The 12,453-nt window shown below is 33.4% G+C and overlaps 1 protein-coding gene across 1 annotated transcript in view; it reads right to left on the bottom strand.

The window, feature by feature from the left end:
- The window catches only part of MALRD1 (MAM and LDL receptor class A domain containing 1), a 210,036-nt gene that overhangs the window by 180,887 nt on the left and 16,696 nt on the right, over nucleotides 1-12,453 (bottom strand). Inside the window, exons 8-9 of the mRNA XM_065731331.1 lie at nucleotides 7,678-7,770; nucleotides 5,717-5,924 (exon numbers count right to left, since the gene is read on the bottom strand). Of these exons, the coding sequence (XP_065587403.1) occupies nucleotides 5,717-5,924; nucleotides 7,678-7,770 (301 nt within the window). The remainder of the gene's footprint in view (nucleotides 1-5,716; nucleotides 5,925-7,677; nucleotides 7,771-12,453) is intronic.

The raw sequence follows: 12,453 nt of genomic DNA, 5'->3' as shown, positions 1-12,453 counted from the left end.
GTCCTTCCATTCTTAAACTCAGAATTGCAAAATAAATTACCTATAAAATAATAAATAATATCTTAGTAAGCACGATATCTGTACGTAGGCTGCCATCAGTTACAGATGTGTAATTATATTTTCTCAAAGATGAATTTTACTGAAAATTTAATTAGGAGTACATGGTGGAAGAAAAAATCAAACATACTTAGCAGTTTAAATATGCTGGAAGTAAAGACAAATTAAGCTGCTATTTAATTCATTTATGAAAATAAGATTTAAAACTATGAATTATTTAGGACTTTTGGAAAACTTACTGCAAAGAAAAAAATAGTTCGGCAGTTGAAAAGAATTTGACTTAAATACACTCTTTCAGTTCCTGAGATAAAATAACTACTTTGCTATGAGAATAGTACAGTATGAAAGTTTTCTTTCCTAGTCCTGAAATGCTTCATAAAGTGCTACATTTAATTCTTTGGGCTGCTTATCTCAATTGCAAAACTTAGTTTGAAGGATGGTATTCTCCAGCCTCCAAGCACATTCATCCCATCACAGGACACACATCAATAGCATATCAAGGGAGGTTCAAATTAGGCATTAGAAAAAATTTCTTTATTATGAGGTTGGTTGAGCTTCACAAGTGGGTGCTCCATGCCTGTCAGTGTCAAGAAGCATTTGGACAACATCCTCACATGCTTCATCTTTTATTCAGCTCTGAAATGGTTCAGAAATAGGCAATTCCCTTCCAACTGAACTAACTTGTCAACCTCAGACACAATTATTCCCATTATCAGATGGTACAAAGCAAAATAAAATTTGCTTTCTTGAAACACCATAGTATTAAAGTTCAGTACTGCAGTTCTTCCAGTTACCAGATTATCTGAGCAGTCAAATCCTAGTGTAAAAAATAAATCATTAATTTCAGTATCTCTTAACTGGATTGACAATGGATATTAAAATTCAAAGGAGAAAATTCTTCCATTTGGTGTGGTGTATTACTTAAACATGGTATTTGCTTATTTAATTACAGAAAGCTTACACTTTTAACAAAAGTATTTGCTAACCAGGAAATTTGCTAACCAGGACGACTGCCCATACATTATGGCAGACTGGCAAAATGGTAGTCAAGACTAAGCTGTTTCCTGTATAGCAATTAATATGTCTAGGAACTGGGCTCTGCTATGTTAAGCAGTCTTAATATCACAATCAGCATCACATAACAATATATCAAAATATTTAACCCAATCATTTTTTTTAAACCAAGTCAGAACACAACTGTTAAGTTAGTAACATATCTGGTGGCAAATCTTTTGTGCGGAAAAAAAATCCTGTTCTAATTCAGTGTATGCTGAGTTATATATATATTATACACATCCACCACACATGAAAATAGATGCTACATTCCCTTCCCCTTCCCATCATTGCACATGTGATTTTAAAATTACAGGCTTTGAACAAGCAGCATATCATCATCATCGTGCAATCAAAGTTCCTGGGCAAGAGGCAGTGACTGAATCTAAGTGTTCTACCACACGCAGTTTCTGGACTTGTTAATTTCATGTTAATTAACAAAATTTTAAAAAATACGTTACAGAACAGCTAGTTATGTAAGTTTAACAAAAGGTAAAGTATATTTCTGGTATATTATGTTCTTTACTATTACATTTCTTACTATCAGTGGTCTTGTTATTTAGTACACTGTGAAGATTTCACTAGATTCAAATTGTACAAGTATCTTCTATATTCTAAAAGCAAAATAGTGAATTCTTACTCTTAGATATGTATTTATAGTTCAACAAAACAGAAAATTATAAGGAAATGACAACTTTATTTTAATAAGAAGATTAACAACAAAATTTGAAAAAAAAAACCAGACAACAAAAAATTTGAAAAAGTAATCCACATTTGCACGTGGAAGTATCAGTATATCTCTACTAGTCAAGGACTAAATTACTATATCAGTTCTGCAATAGCAATCACTTTGGGATGTAAGCAGGAGAAAAGTGTTCCCAAAACATATATACTTGAAAGACAAAATAAGTAGAGAGTACCAAATCCCTGAAAAACACTGGAAAAAGGACTGCTTCCGTCCCTCAGGGTTACAGCCTCCAAATTCCTCAGCAATTTTGGGTAAAAGCCATGTGTTCTGCATTTCTGTAGAGAAGTACTGTGCCATTTATATTTTGTCATTTCGTAGCATTTTTAGAAATGGAACAAATCTTCTTAATATCAGTGCATGTTTCCTTCCAGTTCATAAAGAATATTTTCAACTTGAATTTATTAGAGGGGTCATTCAAGAAGATCACAGATGGCTATAGGTCATCTAGCCTGAAATTGTTTATAATTCTATAGATTTATAAAAAATAAATCCATATTATTATTACCATACCATGCCAGAGCTATGAATAAAAAAAAAGAAGAAAAAAAGAAAAAACTTTTTCAAAATTGTTATGGTGAAATGCAAAGCCAGTATACAACAGTGTTCATAAGCAAAGAAGATGGTTGTGAAATAATAGGGATGTAGCTTTTTGTTTTCTTCACACTTTGATCCAAGATTGATGAACAGATAACAGAAATACAAGAAAAATAATGTCACAAAAACAGGGAAATGTGAACAAAAAAAATGCTTCTGAATAATAAAAATGCTATACAACACACTTGAATGATGACAAGAGGATTTGCATCCTTCATCTGCTCTAGAAGAATTTGAATTTGTATGTATATATGGCTATACAGCAGTAAAAGATACAGTGCTCTGAAGTTATTCAAGTTTCCTGCATTCTACATATTTCTTACTTGTAAATCATACAAATGTTATGAAGGCCTGAAAATATATAAGCTAATACTAGAGACAAGAACTAAAAAAACAGAAGAGTTAAACTAAAGACAGATGTCTTAAGGCTAAAAGGAGGGTGATTTTCTTTCAGAAACACAGGAGGATGACCCTCTTTCACAATGATTTTGCACCTATATGAATGTTGAAGAGTACGCAATTTTCAGAAAGACTTCTGTATCAAAGAGAAAATAGAAAGTGCTCCCCAAACTTCTTGCCAAGGGTGTCTCTAATATTCCTAGCTCATACATTTGCATTGTTTACTATGCACATATGTTAAAAATTAAAAAAATATGTAATGGTAAGCATACTGCTTCCAACACTTGATATTATATGTGGTACATAGTGCAAAACTTTGTTATATTAGATGACAAAGGAAAGGCATCAGCATGAGGAGATTCTGACATCAGCATGAAAGGGATATTTTTAATCTTTCAAGTGATCTAAGAACTCTATCTCACTTTCCATGTTTATATTAACTAGGATTTGATCATTTATCTTTCACTATGATATAAGAGATCTAGAAGTGTTCTCAATTTTATACTAAAAATGTTGATTTTTTTCACCTCATTAAACACATTGATTTCAACAAAACAGATCAAAGAATGTTACTCAAATGCACAAAAATGCTCCCCACAAATATTGTGACTGCAAGTTTTCATTCTTATTTATATAAATAGGCAGAAATTACCAAGTATTGTAAAACATATATGTAAGTTCTTATAATAAATCACATTTTCGAAGAAACATTGTTTTTTTCTCCTTATTACAATGAAGCAAAGAAAATTCTCAAAGTAGAGAATCCTTCACACTGCTAAGTAACAGCTGTCTACCTTTGTTTTCATTCAGTATGGAGGTCTGCCAGCTCTGCATCATGAGAGCACTTCATCAAAAAAAGCTACTGAGTATATGTTCAAGGATAGATGCTAGAATACCTAAAAGAATAGAGACTAAAATATGCCCTATTGTACTAGATAGGAATTTTTATTGGAATTTAATGTGAATTGTCATAGTTCACTTAGTTCACTCAAAATATCACAGAGGACAACTTCAAGACAATGTGGAAAACATACACAATGGGAGGAAAGAACAAAAAGAAAATTAATGTTTTTGCTTTAGGTCTCTTTTGTTCAAGACTGCAGAAAGTGCCAGAAAGACAAATTTTTTAAGCTGATCAAAAAGCTGAAGAAACAAGCTTCACCTTTAGAGTTCTTCCTGGAAAGGAGTGTGCATATGAAGCATTCAAGGCAATATTAGCCATTAAAATAGACAACCTTAAAAAGAGTCAATTTTAGTTTAAAGATTTCTTGCCTTTTCTCCTCAGTCATTAGATCAAAGAATCAAAAATCTGCTGTGCCTCACTCATATTATAGAAACATCATTTTTTCCTCACCTTTTTTTTTTTTTTTTTTGAGAGGATGAGCATACTTATGTGTACTGGCTAAACAAGATGATCTAACTTTAACCTGTAAGTGCTTAAACACAAAGTGAAGCATATAATCTCTATATTTCAGGTTAAACTAAGAAACTGTTGAACTTATTTTCTTTAAATTAAAACATACTAGAAGTGAACAAGAATCAGTGTCACATGGTAAGCCCATGTAAATTGCAGAGGCAACAGCAGCCAGTAGAGTGCTAGGCACAGTTCTAGAAGAGGATTGTGCATTCACTGGGCCAAAACCTTAATTCCAAAGATCTCAGAAAGACCAGCACGGACTCCCTAATCTTTCTCCTGTGCATTCTTCAGTTTTTCCTACCCAACTATGATGAAAGCAATATTACCTGGAGACTCCCACTGTCTTCTCTTTTGTATGCTATGAGACTGACTATATCCAGGCTACTGTTTTTCAATTACACAGTGCCAAACTCACTATCCAAGGCACAGGGTTTAAGATTAAAAAGTATAATAGAATGTGGGCATAGAATAGTATAAAACTTCCTATTTAAAATGATATTTCAACTTTCATACATGTAACTTGATTCAGAAGTAGTTACTGCATGGCTATTAAAGTGTTCAAAAGGAATAGAAGATTAAAACTGTGAAGTAAAGAGAACTCAGTCAAAAATTGTTCCTGAACCTTCTCAGTCAATTTGAAAATAAAACATTAATGGTGTCCTCCATCTTGCTACTCTGAGTGACTCACAACATTACAACATTTTAATCTGCAGCTCCCAACAACAATCTGTATCATTACTGATACCTGAAACATGCATACAGCTTTCATCTGCAACACACATTTAAGTATTGCTGTCAATAGAAATAGGTTGCCACCTGTTTGACACTAGCAAACAAGTGCACTCTGTACAGTAGTCATTTTAAAAGCTGTGGCCTCTAAAAACACTTTTAAATGGAGGTCCATCATTTCACAATTATCATATACATTTTCCAATAACTTTTTTTCTTTTGACTATACAGTGAATATTATGCCTACTAAGCAAAGTTACCTTCAATCGAAAACATGATTTAGATAAACCACTTAAAATATAGCTAATGGCACCCATTGCATTTTCTTTCAAAAACTCACTAGCAGTCCAATTTAGAGAAATGCTCTAAATGAAGTTCTGTGGCAGATTTCAGTTCCTCTCAAAGAATTATAGTTGCAAACACTGAAGACAAAAGATACATTAAGACAAAAGTATGTAAAATTTTGTGGTTCTACTCACCTTTCTAAATCCAAAACACACTGCTAAGATCTGACAAAGAAATTGAAAGCCATAGAAAGGGGAAAACAAAACAATGCTATGAGCATAGTCATAAAGTCATATATCAGTAAAAATACTAGGAACAAAACAGAACATGTATAATAGAAGTTGACTTTCCTATTTTTCCTTTCCATTCCTTGGATAAACCTATTTTGGTTTCACTATTCTTTTCAGCACTGCATCCTTCTAAAATTCACTTACAGCAAGCTGCTGGATCCTCATCTCCGTAGTCAGAGCAGTCTGGGTGAGAGACACAGGATGATCCAGGCTCAGTAGATTTCCTATTGGTGCAGGCGAATTCTTCTATGGAGCCGAAAGCTGATAGCTCTGAGCATTCGATGTCCAAAAACTGGATGTTATTTAGACAGATGAACCCTGTCCTGCTCTGGATTGTTCCTTTAAGTGTAAGCTGTGAATTGTTAAAGTCAAAATATTTGCATTAACAGACAGGAAGAAACCAGTTGTTTTTTTCCTAACATGAAAAAGTAATGCCCTATTTGCAAAAAGCACTGGATGTCTTCCAATATAGAAAGAAGTCAAACTTCCAACCAGAAGCTGAAATCCTGCAAAGACTACTTCGGGTTGACTTTTCTGAAAGTATTTAGTTAAAATGGTTTGACAAATTCCAAGGACGAAATCTCGTTTTAAAGAAAAACTCCAAGTATCAAAACTGTTAAGTTAAAAAAGCTGCAATGCTTCTGGGCTTCAGAAGAGTGACCTGACGTAACATCCTAAAGTCCATGTCTTCCAAAGTTTCTTCAGAACCTCATTTTGCTGGTTTCTCAAGGCAGAAAAATTAGGTTACACTCACAGGAGATTAAAAATTGGTTAGAGTCCCTCTCAGACACTGATTGACATAGCACAGATCACAGTGAATCTCTTGAGATAAGAAAGCTGCACCCACCTGTGTAGTGGGATTGGCTTCTGCCTTCTTGCAACCCTTGAACTCTTTCAGGCTGGGAGACCAGGAGACAGCTTATTTGCTTGAGTGAAAACAACACTAGGAATCATGCCAATGTTTTAATTATATGGGGTACTATATGCCAATCCTTGAGTCTATGCTCTTATTATTTTAGCACTACTGACTAAGGATTCATGAATTATTTCTCCCTCCAACAGAACTTCTCTAGAACTTTTACATAAGCTGAGAACATCTTTTGCTCCTGACCATTATGCAAGCCAGTGCTGGGTTTCAAAGCAAGATGAATTTCTTACTTGTGTTCATCAAGTTCCGAAGCTGGGGGTTTTGACAGGTGGGGCATGGTTACAATAGAAGACTCACTATGTATTCATGCGCAGGAAGAAGAAAGCACAAGAAAAGGTGCAAGGATTTCAGAAAAAAAAAAAAAGAGAAAAAAGAGAAAAACTAGAATAAACACACTTTGAGACTTAAGCAGATAGCTTTCTCTAACTTCACGAGCCCTGGGAAAAACTGAATTCTAATGAAGCATCTTCCATTAAAGGTAATATTCAATATTACAAAAGCTTCTAGCGCTTTCTTATGAACATCTGGTTCTTTACATATACTTCTTATAGGAAAAGGAGATGCAGGTGAAAGCAAGTACTTGCAATCCAGCACCTTGCTGGATTTACTTGTCAAAACATAAATGCTTGCAGTAGGCTTGGTCTTTGTCTTTTCACAGAGATCAGCTTTTCAACAGATCAGCAGGTTGTTGAGAGAGTCAAAATATGTATAAAAGTAATTTACAGAATTATGATAAAAATGTTGATGTAAAATTACTTAAAATAGAAGCCTTTAATTCTTTTATGCAAATTAGAAAGAAAAAAAAAATCAAGGAGAAGATACACTCACAATTATTCATTCATGTAATTCCACTGAAATCATGCAATCATTCACATCATCCCACATAACAGCATTTGTATTTAACGAGCTGTTAATAACTAAGATGGACTCAGTTGATCTGCTGAAGTATGCTGAGATGCATATGCATTTTCTTACACGTTACAAAGGACAGTAGTTTCACGTTGAGAAAATCAGTGTTTTCACTGATCTGTGATCAGAGCTTTACTCAACTGAACTAATGAACAGAGCCCTTTGGGATATATATAAATTTAACAAATTCCTACATATCCTAGAAAATTTTTAAACAACAACAAAAAGCATTTTCAAAAGATTAAGCACTTGTCATTTTCACTCTTACCTTTAATTTTTCTAGCCCTGTTGGTATCTGTATACAAGCTTTGGCCCATTCTTTGTTAGTCGTGATGTTGGTTTCCCACAAGACATGCTCCTCCTACGGAATGTAGAATATAATGTTATGAAGTTATCTTTTGACCTTCTTTTGGCCAGTCAATTACTATAACTGACTTTTTTTTTTATATATCCTAGACAGATCATTAACATGTTTGTAGTTGTGAGGAAATACAACATAAGAAATTCATCTGCAACCTTTTCTTCAAAGTATTTGTGAAGGAAGGTAAACAGAATTATTTACAGTGATTAATTCATTTGTTATTAATTATCAGAAGCTAATGTGGTACTTAATTAAACTGAATTATATGTAAATTAAACTATACTATTGCTGGATTTAATAATATGTTTCCATTACATTCTCAACACTGACTCCTCTTTCAGAAATAAGTATTCCTCATAAGTTTTGTCATTATTAGATTTAGTTTTCCTTCTTAGAAAGAAACTTCAAGGTCTGTCAAATTTACCTAATAAATGGTTATGGAAACATACTTTTTTTTTTTTTTAATTTGTAAAGCAAACAGAGTACTACCCAAAATCTAAGGAATTTTTCACTTCAATTCCCATTTTTTATTTTACCTCCTGAAAATGATAGCAAGACTGCCAAACACACTATGGTTCCCCTTATGCACGTATTCAAAGCCCCCTTAATGCAATAATCTGCAAAAACAACTCATATTCACTCTGCTTCTTGTCGTGATCCCAACTGGAAAATGATGAGACCACTGTAAAGAAACTGAGTATAGTAATACAAACTTCCAATCCCTAAATAAATTCCTCTCAAGAATCAGCACCATTATAGAGCAAAACAAGAAATTTTAGGGAGGGGATGGGAAGAGTAGGAAAATTTAATATAGGATATGAACAGGCAGACCTACAATTACACAAATCAACTGAGAGGTGAGACCTCTATTGTGATACTATGCAAAGTATTGGTCATATCTTTTCCACAAAGGATATTACAACATTAGAAGCAATTCAAAACCAACCCAAGAAAAAAGATGTGAAGCAGGATAAGAAAAGCAGAAAGTATGTTGTACAGAGACAAGCTGAAAGAATTTTAAAAAATTACTTTATATGAGATGAATAAATGGAAATATGAAATGTTTATGAAATTCCATCAATTCTATAGACAAGGAGAGTTATCTCTTTTCTGTCTTCAATACACAAGTACCTATCCTCTTTTCCTTACAAGGCTTCCACTGCTTTGACATGTTAACGAAGTTGAAAGCCGAATTTCTGTTGAGTATGTGTTCAAAAATTAGTTTTGGAAAACTGCAAGACAGGGGTAAGTCAATACCCTAATTCCAAGCATAAGAAGATAGAAGAGAACAAATTTGGACAAGCCACAGAAATGTCTGTAGTGAATTTTCACGTTAGTATAAGATGTGGGTATTTTTCAACTAGTTCACATTACGTACTCATAGATATTTATCAAAAGACTTTCAACATCAAGGACATTTCAATCATGCTTCTTTTTGCTAAATAATTCAGCTTCCAAAGAAAATCTACAACATTCAGATATAAAACACAGAAAAGGATGGTATACTAGAAACCATAATTCATGACAGGTTAAAATATAGCCTGGTTTTAAATGTGTTTAAATGTTTTCTTTTAGGAATATGTAAGTGACAATATCGGGGCATGTATACATCGCTACACACATACACTCCACAAAACAGTAAATGTAGAGCGTTCCTATGAGGCATGCATGCGTTTGAAAAAAGCCTGTGTCTGTGTAAACTACAATTCTGCTCACATGGGATTAATCACTTAGGCATCCATCCTCATGGCTACCTTTCTCCCCAATTTATTTGAATAAAGGTAGCTTGTGGTAGTAAACTGTGGCTGTTAATTTTTCTGAGCGCACTAGTATCCAGACTTCATAGGGCTGTTTATAAACTGCCACTGAAAAATCAGTTCAGGGACAGCAATTTTCCAAGTTAGTTATTGTAACACGTATCAGACGTTACAATACCCTCTGATTTTTTACAACTCTAATAAGCTAATGATACATAATATTTTCCTTCTTCACAATGTTTCTCTGTAGTGTTTCTTCCATCACTTTAGTACAAACAAGTTGGACTCTCTAGCACATTGCTTCTTCTCTTTATGTCTTCTAGAAGGTTCAGCGTATCAGTTTTACCATACTTTCCCCTGAGATTTATTCCGGTGATGCAGAGAAGTTGTTCAAAATGACTTCTGCCTATTCCTCTTACTATGATATAGCACTATCTGCAAACAGTTTTTGTTAGACTAAAATGAACAAGAATCATAGGATTTGTTTCTTCTTACATATTTTTTTTCCTAAGATAATGCTACTCAGATTTGAGGAATGAAAGAGCTTATCATGACTTTTTCTTATCAACTCACTTTCTAAACTACAACATTTTTTATTTTTGACGTTTCTCTACAGATAGGTTCACATACTGCTGTGCAACTGCACTCATCATTTTGTTCCAGCTTTTTTCATCTCAGAGTAATGTGAAACAAATTCTTATTTGTTCCTTCAAAATGATTAATGCACAACCTTTTACTTCTGCAGAGGAGTGTACTGGCATGGGTTTTGCCAATGTTGCTGAACACTTGCTGAAATTTTAACACAGTGTAAAAGCATGCTTGCACATATAAACATAAGTCAAGATTTATTTTATTTTTTAATAAATATCTGCCTATTTTGTGAGCCATAGAAGACAAAGATTTAAAAGACAAATATAAGCTTGCTACTTAATTGGGAAAAACAAAAAAGCAAATAATAGAACGTGATGGACTGAACTCTACAATATCTTATTTGAAAACAGAAAACCGAAGTTTTAAACCTATCAAATGCCGAAGATGATTAAAGTTGCCAAATGTGAATGCAGACATGGGATGAAATAGATGAATATTAAATATATATAAGTCTGAAGTACTGAAACGGAGAGGGAAAGGAGTACTTAATAAAGGATGTGTAGTGAATGAAATATTTTACTGCAAACAAGAAACTGAAAATTTGTGAAGAAACTACAGAACCTTTGTTCTTCCAGTTCTGTGTTATAGGGAAGGGAAAAACACAGACTATACAATTACAGCTCAATTAGCTGAAAGTTGACCACTCCTGAGACACTGAACGAATTGCTAACAACAATCTTGTAAATAGCTAGGAAATTAAAAACGAGAGACCTACACTAGTTGTTTTTATTGATGAGCAAGTTACATCCAGCCAGTGTAATCTCTATTTTCTTGACATTATAGACAACGTTAAGAAAATTTTAAAAAAGGAATTATCTTGACTTTATTAAGGCTTTTAAAAATCTCAGAGGACATTCTTCAAGCACATTCAGATTTGGTGCAATGTCCCCCCCCCAAAAAAAAAAAAATTCTCTATAGTCTCTATCATTATCAAATTTCTCTATCATTCATCTACTGTCATAACGTTTATTTTAGATGGTCTCTCTGTTAAAAGGGGTGAGAAAGGCTAGGAACATATTGGTAATATCTACAGTGCAGAACTGTATTGACAGCTGTACAATAAATGCAGTCCATTTAGTGTGTCTGGCTTATCAGTACAGAGTCACAGTAAGAGTTATTCCAAGACAGGAGGTTGCAACCACTAAATATAGCAAAAGTGTTTTGGGGAAAACTATATACTACTGGATCATACAATTGAGAGGTTATTTTATATATAAAATATATATATATAAATATATATAAAAAAAAATATATATATATATATAAATATATATAAAATATATATAAAAGCTACTCCTCTCATTAATTTAAGAGTGGCAAGCTCATTAATTTAATTAATTTAATGGTGGTGGTGGGTTTTTTTTTTTTTTGTTTTGTTTTTTTTGTGTGTGTGTGTGTGTGTGTGTGTGTGTGTACATATTTTTTTTTTCTTCCAGGAAAGGAAACTGTTAAATAGGATTCACAGTTGCTTCTTAAGCCAACCACAGGAATCAGCATTCCTAATGTATCTCAAGGTTGCAATAGACATCATGCCTGGGAATTTATTGGCAAGCAAAATGGTCCAAATTTCAATGAATTCTGGCCAAAATACTAACTACATTATAGTTCCGTGATACAATAGCAGATCACAGAAAAGCACAATTACACTTTCTCTTTATAGAAAAAAAAAAATCACAAGAGCCTGGAGTTTTTCATGAATGCTTGAAGATGTGATAGAAGAGAAATAAGACTGTTACATATTCCTATATTGACAGGGTTAGACTGTAGGTTTTTTTGTTTTGGTTTGGTTTTTTTGCATTCTACCTTTGCAAATTAAGCATTAATTAGATCAGTCTTTTTAAATACCTGTGTTGTTGGGTAAAAATAATTCAAACCCAGCATCAAGATAGAAGAGACATTAGTAAGACCAGCTGTCTTGTTCTTGCTTTCATTAAGTAGCAGTATAACAGCCACAATATTAAGTTATTAAATAAGAAATAGAAGATTCCATTGGCCGAAAGATCGCACAACACAAGGGAGATAAGAAGGAAATAATTATTACTTTTCAATTCTCATTTGTGTTTCAGCTTGACATGGTTATTGTATCTACTAATGGTAGGAGAAAATTACTGCACTACAGCAGTCAGCAAAATTAATCAGGTGGCTAAGCAAGAGCTTTCCAGACATACTAAGTAAATAACTTCATACTGTGCCTTCACAGAGAAAAAGCATAGTTTAAGCATTCCTGACACTGATTTTCTCATTTCCAGTGCAGAAGGGAGACAAGAAATGCTGC

This window comes from Cyrtonyx montezumae, unplaced genomic scaffold (genome assembly GCF_038088225.1).
Source record: "Cyrtonyx montezumae isolate F1298 unplaced genomic scaffold, pur_monq_1.0 scaffold_14, whole genome shotgun sequence".
Classification (NCBI taxonomy): Eukaryota; Metazoa; Chordata; class Aves; order Galliformes; family Odontophoridae; genus Cyrtonyx; species Cyrtonyx montezumae.
The sequence above is the reverse complement of the archived record's forward strand: the minus strand, read 5'-3'. Positions and strand labels throughout refer to the sequence as shown.